Below are 20,000 nucleotides of genomic sequence, written 5' to 3'. Positions count from 1 at the left end.
CCAGATGCCTGGGATTTGTTGGGGAAAATGGGAGACTTAGCAATGATTCCTGGCAACCATGGCAGCAGCTCCAGTGCAGGGGAAGGGTGACTGAACTAAGGGATTCCCCTAAATCCCTTAGGTGAAGCTGGGTGGGCTCTTCAGGAAGCTAACACTGTTATGGGATTTTCCTTGGGTTTCAGCTACTGTCCAGGTAGAGGGAAAAGAAAGACATTAAGGAGAACTACAGGAAATAGGATGGGGAACAGTTGTGAAAGGAAAATCAGAGAGGTAGTAACTCTTCTGTAGTGGTAAAGAACATGAACCCTGGGGCTGGACTGTTTGGGTTCAAATCCTAGCTCTACTTTTTAGTAGCTGTGTGATCTTGGGCTACTTACTTAGGCTCTCTGTGCCTCAGTTTTCTAAAATCTGTAAAACTTGAATAGTATCTACTATTGTTCTGAGGATCAAGTGAATTAATATATGTAAAGCACTGAGAATAATTTCCAGCATGCAGTTATATACACATATGGTATTATTACTGTGTTATTAATGGTGAGTTGAAAAAGCCATACACGTAAAGTAGGAAGACTGGAGGAGTAGTGTCAACGGCAAAAATCAAACACTGCAATACCATGACAAGATTCCTGTCATTTAATTAGATTTGCCATGAAAAGCAATAACTTGGCTAACCACTGTGTCCTCCTCCTCCTAAGCCTCACCTCCCTTCATCTGCATGCAGCACAAGAACCCAAAGGCCTCCCTACATTCCTCCCCGCTCATATCATGGCAAGTGTCACTACGTTGACCCAGCCTCCTCCATTAGCATGAAAGGGGATGAATACAAATACCTTTATGAAGAGTATTGTTGTGCTATTATCTTTGGGTAGAGTCAGGGCAGAGATGGAAGCAAAGGCAGGGTGAGGTCTGGGGATCTCTTAGAGATCAGAATTTACCTGAGGGACACAAAGCCCATAGTTCACCCAGCAAGGGGGTTATATTTAAAAGGACAGGGCTAGAATTGGCTAGGCTGAAAGCTTTCTTCTAGTATATGTGACAGGGTAAGAGCAGCTAAAAATTCATTCTCCTTCCCCCTCTATGCCTCACATAACTCCCAGATAGAAGGGTAGGGGGCTCCTGAGCAGGGAACAGAGTCACAGTCCTCACAAATTTCACCTGATTCCCAGAGCTTCCAGCAGTTGAGTGGGGCACATCCCCTGGTGCTACCTGACCCCTTCCCCCAGCTCAGAGCTTCTTCTCTCCACCTGTGAGTACCAGGGCCTGCAGGATATCAGACAGTGATACAATTCCCTTGACCACATCATTCTCATCCACCACGACAAGTCGGTGAACCTGGAATAGAGCAACAAGGGAGAAAGGGAATGTTTATTGTCAGTCTCAGGGTGAGTCCCTCAGACTCTACCCTCCTTGCCAAACCCCCCTCTCAAGGCTGTTCTCCCCAGCTGCTTGGTGGTCACTAGACTCCCTACCTCTGCTTCCACTAGCCTGTTGATGATAGTCTCCAGAGTCTCATGCAGGTAGCACTTGAGAACACCCTCAAAGTAATGTGATCGATGTTGCAGGGCTTTAGTCACAGACACATCTAGGTTATTATAGGTCTTTTCTGCTGCCAGATTCTGGGGAGAGAGAGGAAGAGCTTGCAGGGAAGTAAGACAGCCAGCTCCCAAGCCCTAAGCCCACCCAACCTCACCAGAGAGAGTTAGGGCAGTTAGCCATGCCCACAAGCCACACCCAGCTCATTCAATTCCTTTTCAAAAAGGATTTGAAAGCTTGGAAGTTTCTAAGACCTTTAAGTCTCAGAAGAGACTCCCTTCTCCCTCTCTACATTCAATACCCTCTACCCATTCCCTACCTCCCAGTCCCTCCACAATCACTCACGATAACATCAAACTTGGAGTAGATGTCCACCACACGCCCTAGGGGAACAGAGGTGGCTCAGCAAGGAGAATCTGGCATATAAGACTCTCCCTACCCACAGAATCACCCTCCTGGCCAAGCTAAGGGGAAACAGATTCTTCCAAAACCACCGACTACACTGGATCCCTCCCTCTCCCAGACTTCAGCCTAATATTTCACCTTTCTCATCCACTACTGGCAGGGCCGAGACTCGGTGTTGAACAAAGATGCCCAGGGCCACGTAGACAGGGGTGGTAGTACGAACCATAGCAATATTGGCATAGGTGCCAATCTGTAGCTCTTCCAGAGACTTAGACATGAACTCTGGTTTAGGGAACTCTGTGATCTAAGGAGAGAACCATCAGCTTGACTTTCAAGGCCCCTAAACCACCCTTAGATATCCCTCCAACCCAATATATAAGATATAAGAACTGGGCGGAGGAGGACTTACAAACAATTTGAGGAACTTCAGGATGCGCTTGTGGGTGAGGATGTACAAAGTGTTGCCTGATTCTGGGTCAATAACTGGTAGCCTGTGGATCTTGTTTCGAATTAATGAAGATACAGCATCAAACAAGCTGTGGGAAGGTGGGATATATTGGTAAGTTCCACAATGCTGAGACTATGAAGGCTGAGGGTGGTTATAGCTCCTTACAGTGTATATATAAACAAGAAAAACTGGTGGCTGACAGGGCAGAGGGATGGAGCAGTGTACAGACCAGACTTAAAGAGTGAGATAGAGTTCTGTGTATATGTTGGAAGAAGTGTCTTTTCACTCTTCTGCCCCTTTCCCTGGATTTTTGTAGGACTTTAATTATGTTGATATCAAGGCTCTTCCCCTTTTCATAAAAAGGGATAGCTGGAACTCACCTGGCATTAGGAGAAATGCAGACAAGCGGTTTAAAGGAGTCCTGTAGGTATACCTCTGAAAAGAAAAGCAATGGTTCACAAAATACCACCCTGAAGAAGTGTTTCTTGGGAAACCCTCCATCCTTTTATACTTTTTTTTTTTTTGAGACAGAGTTTCAAGCTGTCACCCTGGATAGAGTGCTATGGCGTTACAGCTCACAGCAACCTCAAACTCTTGGGCTTAAGTGATTCTCTTGCCTCAGCCTCCCAAGTAGCTGGGACTACAGGCACCCACCACAACACCCACCTATTTCTTTGTTGCAGTTGTATAATTGGCCTGGGCCGGGTTCGAACCCACCACCCTCAGTGTATGTGGCTGGTGCTGTAACCACTGTGCTACGGGCGCCGAGCCCATCCTTTTATTCTTATATAACCCCAATTTTCTACATACCTCTCCAAGTCTCTATCTTGTGTTCTTCCAGCTCATAGATCTGTACCTAGAAGCAGAAGTAACAGAATTTAAGACCTACTCTTTCTGCTTCATTAAGCCCTGTTGGCTTATTTGGAGGAACAGAAATGAGGGACTTTAGGAAGGGAAAGTAGTTTTGGTCATTTGGCTGAAGTTCCTTACCAAAGCTGATTTATAGTAGCGATGCAGGATATTGATGAAATCAGTGATGGTCAGCATGCCTAGAGGCCAAGACAAAAGCACTCAGCACTACACAAAGCTTTCCTCCTTGCCCAGCACAAGATGCCAATAATAGTGTGTAGCAGAAACTTTTGCTTACCCACAAAACTTTGCTTCTTACTATCCCACAAAGGGGCAGCTCGTACACCATTAGTCACCAAAGCAAAGAAAGCTTTCTTCACCTGTAGCCAAGAGAGTAATAATCATAAAGGGAAATCCACAGAGGGCAGGACTGTAAAAAAGAACAAGTGTTGGGTAGTTTAGAGAAAATTCATAGAAGGACAAGAATATACTCTGGGGATGAAATAGGATAAGGGGTATAAAACCAGAGGCTCCCAAAAAGAGGGAAAGGGAAAGAGGATTTCACCTACCTGCAGGGAAGTATCAAATACAACCAATTTGGAGCTTGTGGGAATCAGGTCATAGCAGCGATGAGACTTCATGAAGGAAGTATACACACTATTGTTGGATTCGGGGGTCTCTGCATAGGGTGGGATAGTTAGTAGCTTCCTTCCACACAACTCCCAGTCAAAAAACAAAAAAGTAAACAGTGGTCTAGTTTCTCAAATGTTTAAAGCATAGTTTTTTAATAAAGCCCTTTATTTTATATGTTTTGTTCCTATTATTTCCACAAAAATCTGGCTAACCCCCTTAGAAATCATCCAACCCCTATCTCCAGGTAAGATCATAACTATTTGCTCCTTAGGTAAAAGAAGGCTGACTAAAACAGAAAGTCTATCATATCACTTTTCAGCTTCTTCTAGTCTAAAAGCTCTTCTCTGGCTTGCATCTGTAGTTCAGTGAGTAGGGCACTGGCCACATACACCTAGGCTGGTGGGTTTGAGCCTGGTCCAGGCCTGCTAAACAACGACAGCTGCAACCAAAAAACAGCCAGGTATTTTGGCAGGCGCCTATAGTCCCAGCTACTCAGGAGGCTGAGGCAAGAGAATTGCTTAAATCCAAGAGTTTGAGGTTGCCGTGAGCTGTGACACCACCGCACTCTACCTAGGGTGACATGGTAAGACTCTGTCTCTAAATAAATAAATAAAATAAAATAAGGTAAATAAATAAATAAAAGCTCTTCTCATCTTAAACCCAAGTTTTTCCTTTCATTTATTTAGCACATTTCTTTGTCCTCTTTTCTCAGTGAAGATAAAAAACCAAGTAAGCTTCTTAAAATTCTTCTAAGACCATGTCAAGTGCAATGGTGCCTGCCTGCCGTGCTAGTCACGTGGAAGGCTGAGGCAGGAGAAACGCTTGAGCCCAGGAGTTCAATCCAGCCTGGGCAACACAGTGAGACCTCATCTCAATTTATTTATTTTTATTTATTTATTTATTTTTATTGAGACAGAATCTCACTTTGTCACCCTTGGTAGAGGGCTGTGGCATTATAGCTCACAGCAACCTCAAACTCTTGGGCTCAAGCGATTCTCTTGCCTCAGCCTCCCAAGTAGCTGGGACTATAGGCGCCTGCCACAATACCTGGCTTTTTTTTGTTTGTTTGTTTAGCAGGCCTGGGCTGGGTTTAAACCCACCAGCCCTGGAACATGTGGCTGGCACCCAAACCACTGAGCTATAGGAGCCCAGTCCTTAATTTATTTTTATTTAATTATTTTTTTTTTGAGACAGAGTCTAAGTTTGTCGCCTCAGTAGATAGAGTGCCATGGAGTCATAGCTCACAGCAACTTCAAACTCCTGAGCCAAAGCAATCCTCCTGCCTCAGCCTCTCAAGTAGCTAGGACTACAGGTGCCTGCCATGACGCCTAGCTATTTTTTTAGAGGCAGTGTCTCACTTTTGCTCAGGCTGGTCTTAAACTCCTGAGCTCAGGCTATCCACCTGCCTTGGCCTCCCAGAGTGCTAGAATTACAGGCATGAGCCACTGCCCAGCCTCTCATCTCATTTTAAACAGCCAAACAGGCCAGGTGCAGTGGCTCATGCCTGTAATCCTAGCATTCTGGGAGGCTGAGATGGGAGGATTCCTTGACCTCAGGAATTAAAGACCAGCCTGAGCAAGAGTAAGACCCCTGTCTCTACTAAAAAATAGAAAAAAACTAGCCAGGTGTTATGGTGTGTGCCTATAATCTCAGCTACTCAGGAGGCTGAAGCAAGAGGATTTCTTGAGCCCAAGAGTTTGCGGTTACTGTGAGCTGTGACCCCACAGCACTCTACCCAGGGCAACTCTTCCTCAAAAAATAAAAATTAAAAAAATTAAAAACAAACAACAAAAGAGAAAGTTGTGGTCCAAGCTGGGCCGTTTCTCATTAACACTAACTTGGAGCCCAGTGTTTAATCAACCTGGCCCAGAACAGCCTGAGAGTTCCTTCTGGTACCCTGTGAATCAGAAATCATTCTACCGACTAGACAAATGAGAGATCCTGGCTAGGTTTACCTTTCTAATTCTTGTGCTTCCAATTATTTGCTCTAAACTAGAGAAGCAATTCCCTAAATTAATATAGCCTGAATATGCTATATACTATACTATATGTACTTAAAAATTACATATTTTAATCCTTACAACAAATCTGTAAGGTTAAGTACTGTTGTCATGTTTCAAATGAGAAAACAGGTACAGAGCAGTTAAATAACTGCTCAAGGTCACACCATTAGTAAGTGGCAATAAAGACTCCAACCCAGATCTACTTGTTTTTTTTTTTTTTCTTTGAGACAGAATCAGCTCACAACAACCTCAAACTCTTAGGTTTAAGCGATTCTCTTGCCTCCGCCTCCCCAGTAGCTGGGACTACAGGCACCCACCACAATGCCCGGGGCTATTTTGGGGTTGCAGTTGTCATTGTTGTTTAGCAGGCCCAGGCTGCTCCAACCTGCCAGCTTGGGTGTATGCCACCAGCACCCTACTCACTGAGCTACAGGCGCCAAGCCAGATCTACTGGATTCTGAAGTTCATGCTCTTAAATCTTTTGCCAGTTTTTTTTTTTTTTTTTTTTTTTGTAGTTTTTGGTCAGGGCTGGGTTTGAACCCACCACCTCCAGCATATGGGGCCAGTGCCCTACTCCTTTGAGCCACAGGCATCACCCAGTTGTTTTTTTAATATTCAATTATTTATTTATTTATTTTGAGACACAGTCTCACTTTGTTGCCCTTGGTAGAGTGCTTTGTGGCATCACAGCTCACAGCAATCTCCAGCTCTTGCGCTTAGGCGATTCTCTTGCCTCAGCCTCCCGAGTAGCTGGGATTTGCAGGTGCCCACCACAACACCCAGCTATTTTTTTTGTTGTTGTTGCAGTTTGGCTGGGGCCGGGTTTGAACTGCCATGCTTGTTATATGGGGCCGGCGCCCTGCTCACTGAGCCACAGGTGCACCATTAATATTTAACTTTTTACCAAAGTTATACAAGCACATACAGTCAAACACTTTTATTAACTTTGTTAAGAAAAACTAATTCCTGGCACCCAGTTCCCTTACTACTCCTCCTCAGAGATGAGCAGATTCACCTCTTTTAGCTAATTATTTTGCTACTTATTCCTATGCCTTCAAATAACTTGTTTATATTGCTACTTTCTCATTTTTTTATTTTGGGGCATTATCCATTCTCTTCCTGCCAAGGAAGATGAGAATTTTTAGTTCTCCTTCCTACCTGGACTCCATCACAAACATGCACTTCCCAGCCTCACAATCTTCCAGGAATTAAAGCACAATGTTGGCTACATCAGTATTTAAACCATTTTAAGGCTAGGCAGGTGGCTCATGACAGTAATACCAGCACTTAAGGAAGCTAAGGCAAAAGGGAGGATCGCTTGAGCCCAGTAGTTCAAGACCAGACTGGGCAATATAAATATATAGCAAGACTCTGTCCCTACAAAACATTAAAAAGGCTCGGCACCTGTATGTACCTCAGTGAGTAGGGTGCCAGCCACATACACCGAGGCTGGGGGGTTCACTGCAACCAAAAAATAGCCGGGCATTGTGGCAGGCAACTGTTGTCCCAGCTACTTGGGAGGCTGAGGCAAGAGAATCACTTAAGCCTAAGAGTTTGAGGTTGCTGTGAGCTGTGACACCACAGCACTCTACTGAGGGCAACATAGTGAGACTCTGTCTCTAAATAAATAAGCCAGGCATGGTGGAGTGCACCTGTTGTCCTAACTATTCAGGAGGCTGAAGTGGGGAAGATCTCTTAAGCTCAGGAATTTGAGGTTTTAATGAGCTATAATTGTGCCAGTACACTCCAGCCTGAGTAAGAGAGACCCAATATCCACCCCCTCACAAATCATTTTGCCTGAATATTTATTATTCAGATCTAAGCCAAATAGTAAACTCTGATTTTTCTTTTTTTTAAGAGACATAGTCTCACTTTATCACCCTTGGTAGAGTGCCGTTGTGTCACAGCTCACAGCAACCTCCAGCTCTTGGGCTTAGGCAATTCTCTTGCCTCATCCTCCCAAGTAGCTGGGACTACAGGCACCCACCACAATGCCCGGCTATTTTTTGTTGTTGTTGCAGTTTGGCTGAGGCCAGATTCGAACCCACTACCCTTGGTATATGGGGCTGGTGCCCTACTCACTGAGCTACAGGTGCCGCCCCAACTCTGATTTTTTTCTTTCTTTCTCAACTTTGTTTTCCCTGGATTTAGTAATAGTCTTGTCCTCTTGTTTGATTTTCTATGTAGAGTACTTACAACTAATTCAACCTCCAGGAGCTCCGCACCTGTAGCTCAGCGCCAGCCACATACACTAGGGCTGGCAGGTTCGAACCCAGCCCAGGCCTGGCAAACAATGATAACTATAACAAAAAAATAGCCAAATGTTGTGACTGGTGCCTGTAATCCCAGCTACTTGGGAGGGTGAGGCAAGAGAATTGCTTAAGCCCAAGAGTTTGAGGTTGCTGTGAGCTGTGACACCATAGCACTCTACCCAGGGTGACACAGTGAGACTCTGTCTAGAAAAAAAAAAAAAATCAACCCCCGGGTGGCGCCTGTGGCTCAAGGAGTAGGGCGCCGGTCCCATATGCCGGAGGTGGCGGGTTCAAACCCAGCCGTGGCCAAAAAAACCACAAAAAAAAAAAAAAAAAAAAAATCAACCCCCAAAGTATCCAACAATTGTTTAAATCTTTCAAGAAACTCAGAAGCGTAAGATAGTTCATTGAACTACCAAAAGAAATCTCTCTGGAGCCTTCTAACCTGCTCAGATCTGGACTGGTTTGCCTGGTGTGCACTGCTATCATCCTGGCATCTTCCTTTATCACCATTCAAGGGATCTCTTTCATATCTGTCCTTTATTGGCACTCCTGTTTCCTTTATCCCATGTTTTCATCTTTTTTGATTACTCCTTTGTTTTGGCAGAACATATCTTCCAGTAGCTTCCTGAGAAAGGGTGCATGGGAGGTAAATTTTTTGAGATCTTGAAGCCTATAGATAGCTTTATCATCCTCTTATCCTTGTTTTATAATTCAGCTGGATATAGAATTCTACGTTGGCATTTATTTTCCTGCAGAATGTTGAAAGCATTGCTCTATTGCCTACTAATTGCTGGTATTGTTGAAAGTCCAAGGCAATTTTGATTCTTTGTAAGTGACTTGTTTTTTCCTCTCTGGAAACTCCTCTAAGATCTTCTTTCATTTCCACTTTTCTAAAATTTCATGATGATTGTGCTTTGGGTGGGTCAATTTTATCCACTGTGCTGAATATTCAATACGTTCTTCCAATACAAAAAATAATGTCCTTTAGTTCCAGGAAATGTTCTTGAATTATTTCACATCTCCCCCCACCTCCCACCCCAGTGTTGGTATTTGTCTCTTTCTGTACCTCCTGTGTTTAGATACTGGACCTCCTAGTCTGATAAGTTTAATGTCTGCTGGGGGTTTTGTTTGTTTTTATGAGTGATACTGGTTAAAATTGCTTTAAAAAAAACTAACTTTTTCTTTCCCATTTTCTACTTTTTTGGTTTTTAACTGTTTTCTGGGAAATTTCCTCACCTTGATTTTCCAAACTTACTACTGGGTTTTACATTTTTTTCTGTTTGAGATAAGAGTTTCACTTTGTCACCCTTAGTAGAGTGCCATGGCATCACAGCTCACAGCAACCTCTAATGCTTGGGCTTAGGCAATTCTCTTGCCTTAGCCTCCAAAGTACCTGAGACTACAGGGGCCTGCCACAATGCCCGGCTATTTTTTAGTTGCAGTTGTCATTGTTTTTAGCAGGCCCGGGCCGGGTTCGAACCCACCAATGTATGTGGCCAACGCCCTAACCACTGTTATGGCTGCCAAGCCGGGGTTGTACTTTTTTTTTGTAGAGACAGAGTCTCACTTCATTGCCCTCAGTAGAGTGCCATGGTGTCACACAGCTCACAGCAACCTTCAACTCCTGGACTTAGGCGATTCTCTTGCCTTAGCCTCCCAAGTAGCTGGGACTACAGGCGCCCGCCACAATGCCTGGCTGAGTTTTACATTTTTGCTATTATCATTTTTAATTTCTAAGATCTTTTTTTTTCTGAAAATTCCTTTTTTAAAAAATTGTATTGTCAATGTAGTTTGATTTAAAAAAAAAAAAGCAAAAATTTATAACCGATAAACTTGTTTAATGGTGGAACTAGGTTCTTTTACCTGAAAATACATTAATGTTAATTATTACAGTGTTCTTTGTGCATTGACATTTCTTGCCAGTTGCTTTTTTTCTGTGTTTCTTTTTAGTATATGTGGCGGAGGCGGCAGTTTGGTTCACTTTCTTCCATAAAAGCTTTCTTTAGATGTTTGATAATACTTGGTTTAAAGGAGAATTCAAATCATATCTTATGAGTGGAGCCTTTAAAGCTGATTGGAAGCTCTGAGTATGTAAATGAGCCTTGCTGACTATGAACCATTTAGATAGGGAACATTCAATACTTATATTTTTAGGACTTTTCTCTCAGGGGATTCTGGAGAGGATTATTCAATTTCGAGCTTGGAGGGTGAAGTTTTTTCTGCCAGCATTCTGGAAACTGAATGAGGGAACAGGGCTGAAGGCACAGCATCTAGTATAAGTCACTGTATGCTCCTGTTTTTAGTACAATACCTCAGCCCTCAGCTGTGCCTGAGTCCCTCTCTAGATCCAGTCTGTGCTAACGTTAGGACAGAAGAGTTGGCCAATCATCCTTAATGGCATAAGGTTTCTTGGGATCTGTACCTCAGACCTTCAATGCTTCTGAGCTTTCCTTACTGTTAGTTATAATACAGTTTTCTCAGGTCTACTAAGTCACTCACAACTCTTTCATCTGCTTTCTTTTTTTTTTTTAATTTTTTTGTTTGTTTGTTTGTTTTGTAGAGACAGAGTTTGACTTTATTGCCCTCTGTAGAGTGCCATGGCATCACACAGCTCACGCAATCTCCAACTCCTGGGCTTAGGCGATTCTCCTGCCTCAGCCTCCCGAGTAGCTGGGACTACAGGCACCCACCACAACGCCCGGCTATTTTTTTGTTGCAGTTTGGCCGGGGCTGGGTTTGAACCCGCCACCCTCGGCATATGGGGCCGGCGCCCTGCTCACTGAGCCACAGGCACCACCCCATCTGCTTTCTAACTTCTAAAAATTCATTGCTATTAAAAAAAACATTCAGGGTGGCGCCTGTGGCTCAAGGAGTAGGGTGCCAGTCCCATATGCCAGAGGTGGCGGGTTCAAACCTAGCCCCGGCCAAAAATCCAAAAAAAAATTCATGGCTATTGTTATCTTCTCCTCTTATCCCTATCCTGGTGGAGTTGTTTTTTTTTTAATTCTTTTACAATGCTTTTAAGGGATTTTTGTGAAGGGATGAAAGTGGATATACATATTTAATCTATTATCTTTAACTGGAACCCTACAATTGTTTGTCTCCCCCCTTTTTTTTCTTTTGAAACAGAGTCTCACTATGTTGCCCTTGGTAGAGTGCCATGGCGTCACAGCTCACAGCAACTTCCAACTCTTGGGCTTAATCAATTTTCTTGCCTCATCCTCCCAAGTAGCTGGGACTCCAGGTGCCGCCACAACACCCGGCTATTTATTTGCTGTAGTTGTTGTTATTTTTTAGCAGGCCCGGGCCAGGTTCAAACCCGCCAGCCCTGGTATATGTGGCCGTTGCCCTTCTGAGCTACGGGCGCCAAGCTGCTACAATTGTTTTTCTTTTCTTTTTGCAGTTTTTGGCCAGGGCCAGTTTAAACCTGCCACCTCTGGTATATGAGGTGCCCTGCTCCTTGAGCCACAGGTGCCACCCTACAATTGTTTTTCAAAGGTGAGAATTAAGACTCCTAAGAACATGTCTTTGGATACTAATTGAAAATATACGACAATGATAGTTAAATACTATCATTTTAGGCCACAGACCCACAAACATGTTGGATTTGGCTTTCCCAGTATTTTAAAAAAATAATTTAAATCAATTGCCAAATTTTAAAAATCTAAAGATTTACATAAAAATCCACATTCCCAGTTTCTTTTCAAAATTAGATCTGGCAAAACAGGTCTTAATTGACCAAATCTGGATAGTTGCTGTCTCTTTTTTTTGCATGTGTGTGAAATACAGTTTCACTATGTCACCCTCGGTAGAGTGCCGTGGCATCACAGCTCACAGCAACCTCAAACACTTGGGCTTAAGCAATTGTCTTGCCTCAGCTTCCCAAGTAGCTGGGACTACAGGTACCCGCCACAATGCCTGGCTGTTTTTGTTGTTTAGTTGTTATTGTTATTTTAGCTGGCCCAGGCCAGGTTTGAACCCACCAGCCTAGGCGTATGTGGCTAGCGCCCTACCCACTGAGCTACAGGCACCGCCCTGCTGCCTCCGTTTATTATTATTTTTTATTATTTTTTTTAAGTGGTATGTTTATTATTACTTTTTTTTCAGCAATCTTGCAAGAGGCAGAAGTGTGACATTGAATTGAGTGAGACGTGAGTGTGGATTGGCAAGGAGTCCTTCCTTGATGCAGGCCACTGGCTTATCAAGGAATGGCTGGTTCCACTGCTGGGCTGTGTTTACTTTTTTGCTTCAAGGAAAAGGTTTCTTGAAGGAACAACTTTACCTCCAATAATGATTTATTTGGGTCCAGCTGAGTTATGTCTCTCCTAGGAAAGGTGCTCAGTAACTTGAACTCATCCCATGGAAATCCTTTGGAAGCTACAAAATCAAAGACAATCTGGAGCTTATTGCTGGCCAGGAAACGCCATTCCAGGAACTCGCCACTGGGGGTCCGGACCACAGTTTGTTCCCAGGCTCAGCATTTTCTTCCTTTGGTTCTGGAGGCAGGACTTGTAAGGAGAGCCGGATGGCCTCACATTCTTCTTCTTGTACTTTGTGAATCTCCTTCAAAGGAAACTGTTCTACCATTGCTCTCTCATGAGCTTCATTTTTTGCCCTGTCAGCCTCAAGTGAAAGGCAACAGGCCTCATCTTGTTCACATTTTCTCTGGCTTGACGTTCATCCTCATCCTTCGTATCGTCCCCTTGTTGGGCTGTGAAGATCTCCATTGCAGCCATGAGCCTCATCATCAATTCATCCACTGTTGTGTTACCTTGTATCACATTTAACACTTCATTAGATGATTGCTTTCCCATAATAATCAGGAAAAATGGAAACTCATCTGTTTTTTGAGTCCGAATGGTTTGCGCAACAACGCTGCCAAGATGTCAATTGCACATCATCAGAAATCTTGCTCTGTTGGTAAGATCTTTTGTCAGATCCCATGCCCAGGTTATACAATTTTGACTCAGATAAGAAACAATGGATTCAGCACAAAGCATTTGTGAACAGAACACGTCTGTTAATACACATTCATCATGGTGGAGGTTGATAGCAAGAAGCTTTCTATCTCAGGCTTTCACATAGAAGGCCTCTTGGAAAGCAGCTTCTAATGAGCCAATAAAAAGTACAGGATGGCAGTCACCGTATCTTGAAGAAAACTCTGCTGTAAATTGTTATAAGGCATCTCCTTCATTTTCTGTGTTTTCTGGCATCACTGAAGATTTTCGCAGGGCAGATGATACCATGCCGAATACTTCTCCATCATCCACTCTAAATTCTGTATCATCTTCAAAGTCATCTCCATCACTATCACTAACCATACAAACATCGGTGCTTTGTTCTTCTGAATGCTCATGAGTCTGTGCAGGGGAAGATCTTCTTCCCACTATAAGTCGATGGCAAGGATAAGAGAGCCCTGTGTCAGCAAGACACATTGAGTTATCTGTGGCAGAAGTTGGCCAGCCTTCCCATAATTGAGGGTGAACAGGGATACTCCTAAGGTCACACACATTTCTCTTTACCTCTTGAATAGTACTGCTTCCTGAGAAGTTCAGGTTGTACTCCTGGCTGGACTTCACAGTGGATGATGATCAGCATGAAATTTTGATTTAATGACTCCTGCAGGGCACCACCATGACCAGATGATGAAGGTGGTAGCAAGTTTGGTGTAAGAACATAAAGACTATTGTTTTTTGGCAAGTGAAGTGATTTTAGGACCGTACTGTCTTCTACATCCCCCGTCTTCCAGCCTTTTGACAGCATTTTAGACATAGGTATCTGAAGCTCATTTTCTAGAATCTGTTTAATCTCTCCACACCTGTGCTTTCTGCTACCACTTTCTTTCTTCCACTGAGGCAGCCACTGCTTCTCCTTTCTGCAGCCATGGAGTAACCGCTCGCCCCTCCCTCTCCAACAGCCTTTCCTGCCCTTTTGCAGCTCGCGGCCCTTGCTGCCTCCTTTTAGATGCAACACAAGATGTACAGGTTGTCATAGTCACATGTAGCCCACTTCACTGCTTGGTCCATGCAAGACCAAGCTTTCTGGCTCTCACGTTGGTGCTAATACTCATGTGCTCAGAAACACAAAATGAGCACTGATATCAAGCGGCAGTAATCAATTATGAAGAGTCATCCAGATAAATAAAAAATGCCTACAACTTTGTTTTGTTTTGTTTTTAGAGACAGAGTCTCACTTTATTGCCCTTGGTATGGCGTCATAGCTCACAGCAATCTCCAACTCCTGGGCTTAGGTGATTCTCTTGCCTCAGCCTCCTGAGTAGCTGGGACTACAGGTGCCCGCCACAATGCCCAGCTATTTTTTTGTTGCAGTTTGGCCAGGGCTGGATTTGAACTTGCCACCCTCGGTATATGGGGCCGGCGCCCTACAGCTGAGCCACAGGTGCTGCCCCTAAAAATGCCTATAACTTTTTAAAAACGAAAACATAAAACCCACAAAATAAAAACATAAAATTTAAAAATTTTTGTTGAGAACTCATAACCTTTGATAACAAGTCCTAGGATCTCTGACACTATACTACCTCTTAAAGTTTATACTCAGCCTGTATTTCAGTCCTATGAAAAAGGGAGTATCCCTAATGCCATAAATGTGCTAGGAAGACTTAGGTGTGTTCCTGGGCCACATCGTTTACCAGAAACACCTGTAAATTCTGCTTCTTTCTAGATGGCCTAGGATTGGACCATTCCATTCTAACCAGGTATTTGGGCAGCATTAGAATTGTCCTTTCCTGTGCTTTAGACTTTAGAGGTTTAGTGATCCTACTACTAAATCAGTTCTAAGCCTAAGGAGTTTCAGGGCCTTTTCATAATTTCTTATGTACACTTAGTGGCTTTATTGAGCTTGCTAATTAAAAATTCTGGTGACATTATTTTTGGACAATACAGAAAATATCAGGGACTGCTAAAACATGCATAGCCAGCCCAGAATTGCCTATGGAAATTCTCACTATACCTCAGAAGTTTCTCACAAGTGATTTGATAATTGAAGATTTTAATCACCTCCACTTTGCCCAAGATTTATTCCTTGACAAATTATTGCTCCTGATTATATGGCTTGGCACATTATCTGGCCCAGCTTCAATTTTCCCAAGGGTAACCCTGGGAAAGATTCAAAAGCGTTGTTGAAGACAGAGTTAGGCTATTGTTTTAATGCCCAGTTTCCTTTCTTCAGTAAACTTACCTTGAGGATGCTCATTTTCCAGAGCTGGGGAGCTCTCTGGAGAAATAACCTGATAAGACAAGAGAAACAGATTTAGCTAAACTAGGCTCTACCTATTTTATTTATTTTATTTTTTTTGAGAGAGAGTCTCACTTTGTTGTCCTTGGTAGAGTGCCATGGCATCATAGCTCACAGGAACCTCTAACTCTTAGGCTCAAGCTATTCCCTTGTCTCAGCCACCTGAGTAGCTGGGACTATAGGCACCCATCACAACACCCAGCTATTTTTAAAGATAGGGTCTCGCTGTTGCTCAGGCTTGGTCTTGAACATGTGAGCTCAGGCAATCCACCCACCTTGGCCTCCCAGAGTGCTGGGATTACTAGGGTTAGCCACCATGCCTGGCCCAGCTCCACCTGTTTTAGAATAGCCACATTAGAGGAAGGGCTGTTGAACTAATGATTTCCTTTACAACATTGAAAGGCTCTTCATAAATATTATCTCATTTAATATTCATAACTATCCTGAAGTTAATACTATTTTTAGCATTATTCACAGATTAGGAAACTGAGGGTCAAGACACATTAAATAACCTGCCCAAGGTCAGTGGGTAAGGGGGAGAAAAGGGATTCAAATACACATCTATCTGGTTCCAAAGATCATGTTCTTACACTCTATGCTGTCTAAGGAAACATTAAGTATTAAAAGCTAAGACTAAAATATCTAAGTTTCGAGTTTACACTCACCAGATTCTTACAGATCTACTTTATTAAAATATGGAAGCCAGAGAGATAACACTGCCTTCCCCCAAGACTAGAATCAAAGACATACCCCTTACCATTGAGAGAGGGACATATCTGGGAAAGATCCCAGCAGGTGACTGTCAGCGGACAGTCAAATCTTGAATGACTGTGGAATGGAGGAGGAGCATGAATGTTCTGAAACTGGGGACTTGAGTCCTCTCGGCACTTTTGTGAGTCAATGGCTACTATAGCCCAGGTGATGCTAGTTTTCCAAGTTTCCTTTTCCCAAGATAGCTTGAGACTAGAGACAAGAGTGAGCTATGAATAGACAAGTCTTCAGAACCATCTCTGTGCTCCCTCAAGTGGGAACATTTGGAAATTTCATTGTTTTCTAAGAACACAGTAGGGATCATGACAATTTTTATCCACTGGCATAACAGTTTGGGCTCCATTTGCTCTGGGTAATATCCCCCCAAACTAACGTAAAGCCATACTTCGTTTCTGTAGCTTTTGTAGTAACATGAAGTTAAAGACCTTGGCTTAAGCCTGGGAGGCTGGCTACCAAACAGAGTCAAGTTGGCAGCCCTAAATTTCCCTCCCCTAATGGGCCAGGAGAGGGCAGGGGTTTGGGGTGGGGAGGAAGAGAAATAATCTTCTCTTTTCCCTTTAGGCTGCATAAGACTATCAGCTTAGCCTGGCATTTTGGCAAGGCTACTGGAACAACAGCCTCATCACTTATAAGTGGGATAGAGGGCTGTTTAGCTATAAAGATAGATACATGGTATATCAGTCCCATAAAAAGCTATACAAAGGCACAGAAACAGCTACTTCTGTAGAAGTTACTGAACCTATCATATGATACTTACATACTGTACTGTGCTACAGTTATTTTGTTCATTATCTATCCAAACAGATTATAAATTCTTGGAAGCCTAGAACACTCTTATCGTTTGTGTCCCCCATGCTGTTCCCCAAACAGCATTAAGTTTTCTGTGAATTATTTTGCATATAATTCACAATTTTAAAAAATTCTGTAATAATTATGGCCACTGATATGAACAGAGAAACCTAAGTTACAGAGAGAATAGCTAAATAGATACAGATACCAACATAAGAGACTCAAATACAATTGACTATGTGACTTTAACTTTCTGCCTGTTTCACCACAAGGGGAATTATATCCACTCCTCTCTACTTTTAATAACATAAGGGACCAGAGAAAATACCATTATACTACCTAAGTACAAGATATTACAGAGGGCGGTGCCTGTGGCTCAGTGGGCAGGGCTTCGGGCCCCATATACCCAGGGTGGCCAGTTCCAACCTGGCGGCCAAACTGCAACAAAAAAAATAGCCAGGCGCTGTGGCGGGCGCCTGTAGTCCCAGTTACTCCAGAGGCTGAGGCAAAAGAATTGTCTAAGCCCAGGAGTTGGAGGTTGTTGTGAGCTGTGAGGCCACAGCACTCTACCAGAGGACAATAAAGTGAGACTCTGTCTCTAAAAAAGAAGAAAAATATATATTATTACAGAGACACAGGATACATCCGACACATAAGACAGTTTCTTCCAAACTCCTGACCCACATTTCTAGTTATTTGACAACCACAGATACATTTTTCTTTTCTTTTTTTTTTTTGAAAGTCTCACTTTGTTGCCCTCAGTAGAGTGCTGTAGTGTCACAGCTCACAGCAACCTCAAACTCTATTCGTGATTCTCTTGCCTCAGCCTCCCAAGTAGCTGGGACTACAGGCACCCGCCAAAACGCCTGGCTATTTTTAGAGACAAGGTCTCGCATGGGCTCAGGCTGGTAATGCTCTATAAACCGTAACGCACTTACAAGTAAGTAGAAAACTTTTTTGAGACAGAGCCTCACTCTGTCACCCTCAGTAGAGTGCTGTTACATTGTAGCTCACAGCAACCTCAAACTCTTGGGTTCAAGTAATTCTCTTGCCTCAGCCTCCCATGTAGCTGGGACTACAGGCGCCTGCCATAATACCTGGCTAGTTTTTTTGTTGTTTTGCTCAGGCTGGTTTCAAACTTCTGAGCTCAGGCAATTCACCCGCCTCAGTCTCCCTGAGTGTTGGGATTACAGGCGTGAGTGGGCTAGAAAACAACTGTTTTGGAAATACAGGCTCACTCTCTTGCCCCAGGCTAGAATGCATGGCCTCTGCCTAGTTCACAGTAATCCCTAACTCCTGGGTTCAAGGCAATGCTGCCTCAGCCTCCAGAGTAGCTGGGACTATAGCCTCTCACCTTTCCTACACACACGCAAAATGCCTCGTGTGTCCACAGCAAAAATTTTCTATTTTTAGTAGAGACCCAGTCTTGCTCTTGCTTGAGTTTGGTCTTGAACTCCTGAGCTCAAAGGATCCTTCCGCCGCCCTGGCTCCCAGAGTGCTAGGACTATAGGCACGACCCACTGTACCTGGCCCATTATTTTAAAATTAAGGGAATCACACTCTTTATTTATTTATTTATTTTGAGACACAGTCTCACTATGTCGCCCTTGGTAGAGTGCTGTGGAGTCACAGCTCATAGCAACCTCAAACTCTTGGGCTTAAGGGATTCTCTTGCCTCAGCCTCCCAGTAGCTGGGACTACAGGTGCCTGCCACAACACCTGGCTATTTTGTTGTTGTTGTAGTTGTCATTGTTGTTTGGCAGGCCCAGTATGGGTTCAAACTCACCAGCCCTGGTGTATATGGCTGGCGCCCTAGCCGCTGAGCTACAGGTGCCGAGCCCACACCCTTTATTCTTGTTCAAAATTCTCTCAATCTGTAGGAACTGACTCCCCTGCTTGGGTGACCAATTGCAAATCACTTCACCATTTTGGTGTGTTCTCTTTTTTATAACCTAAGGGACATGACCTCTCCACAGGAGAAAGGCTGTAGCAAAGAATTACTCTAGACATGTAACTAATTCAAAGCAAAGGTAACCTACAAGTCCTCTCACAACCTACAGAAGTAGATGATGAAAAGCAAGATGCTAAGAGTTACTCTGCCTGACAGAGGATACACGGTTAAAAACTGTGGAAAGGGAAATGGACGGGTTTCCAGAGTGCTAGAAAAAGGCTCCCAGAATGCGAGTGGTTCCCAACATTTAGCAGACAACCTATAGCATCTGTGGGAGGGTGACAGGGACCTGCCACAATTGGTCAGTGCCTGCTCTCCAAGAATGAGCTATGCCAAAACGCCTTGAAGTCGCACAGCCGGTCATGACCTAAACTTGTCGAATGGACACAGTGGCCTCTCACACTGAACGATGCCTGCTTCAGGAAACCCCAATCTTACTAAGGGCATACGACCTTGCTAAATGCAGTCGAAAGTCTTTTTAAGTCCTTCCCGCCAGGGATTGCAGAGATCACAGATAACCCGGCTTCAGGAGCTACCTGTAAGCCGAGATCCCTCCGGACCTCCCCATCCTCCAACCGCCTCACCCAGTAAAGCTGGATTACAGCCCTGCTCTCTCAGGCAAACACCTCTGAACGGGCTTGAGGTACCCACGAGGGAAAGGAAGCCCGAGATTGCCAGGGCGTACGTAGGCTCCAAGGAAGAAGGGGGAAGTCACTGCCCGCTCTGGCTGAGGGTACCACAGACAAAAAGAAGGCACGGGTGCGGCCCAGTACTAGATGAGCCTAAGGAGCGGAGAGGCAGAGTCACGGGACAAAGATACCCAGATGCTTCTCGTTTGCTAGTCACCAGTGCCAGTCCTTGCCCAGCCCGCCCCGTCTCCTAACGGGGGTCTCAGGCTTCACAGCGCCTCCCGCCGCCCTCCAGTGCTCCTCACCGTCTCCATTGCAAGAGGAGCAGGCTAGGGTCGTTCGTTTTGGGAAGCTTGCTTGGGGCAGGCCCCGCCCATATCCGGTACCGCGACGCCACTTCCGCTCATGTCGCGGCAGCCACAAAACTAGGACAGAAGGCGGAGAGCCCACTCTTCCGGCGCTGCCTGGCCTCGTAACTGC

General features: G+C 44.2%; 1 protein-coding gene and 1 pseudogene across 4 annotated transcripts; both read right to left on the bottom strand.

Annotated features, from left to right (window-relative positions):
- Positions 1 to 610: 610 nt before the first annotated feature.
- PRKAG1 (protein kinase AMP-activated non-catalytic subunit gamma 1) lies at positions 611 to 19,954 on the bottom strand. Of its 4 annotated transcripts, none has more exons than XM_053554094.1 (13): positions 19,826 to 19,909; positions 15,324 to 15,372; positions 15,143 to 15,241; positions 3,805 to 3,914; positions 3,534 to 3,615; positions 3,377 to 3,435; positions 3,197 to 3,242; positions 2,767 to 2,821; positions 2,348 to 2,474; positions 2,077 to 2,242; positions 1,879 to 1,916; positions 1,470 to 1,616; positions 611 to 1,332 (listed from the first exon to the last, which is right to left on the bottom strand). In XM_053554094.1, exons 4-13 carry the CDS (start codon positions 3,874 to 3,876, stop codon positions 1,225 to 1,227), a joined length of 900 nt encoding a protein of 299 aa, XP_053410069.1. In that variant the 5' UTR covers positions 3,877 to 3,914; positions 15,143 to 15,241; positions 15,324 to 15,372; positions 19,826 to 19,909; the 3' UTR covers positions 611 to 1,224. The 4 variants fall into 4 exon arrangements, with proteins under 4 accessions (XP_053410069.1, XP_053410068.1, XP_053410067.1 ...); XM_053554093.1 differs by lacking the exon at positions 15,143 to 15,241 and adding an exon at positions 16,138 to 16,343 and having other exon boundaries at positions 19,826 to 19,892; XM_053554092.1 differs by lacking the exon at positions 15,143 to 15,241 and having other exon boundaries at positions 19,826 to 19,954.
- Positions 10,962 to 15,135, bottom strand: LOC128560728 (FAS-associated factor 1-like; annotated as a pseudogene).
- Positions 19,955 to 20,000: the final 46 nt, after the last annotated feature.

Source organism: Nycticebus coucang, chromosome 12 (assembly GCF_027406575.1).
Source record: "Nycticebus coucang isolate mNycCou1 chromosome 12, mNycCou1.pri, whole genome shotgun sequence".
Lineage (NCBI taxonomy): Eukaryota > Metazoa > Chordata > Mammalia > Primates > Lorisidae > Nycticebus > Nycticebus coucang.
Note: the sequence above shows the minus strand (reverse complement) of the source record. Positions and strands in the feature narration are given on the sequence as shown.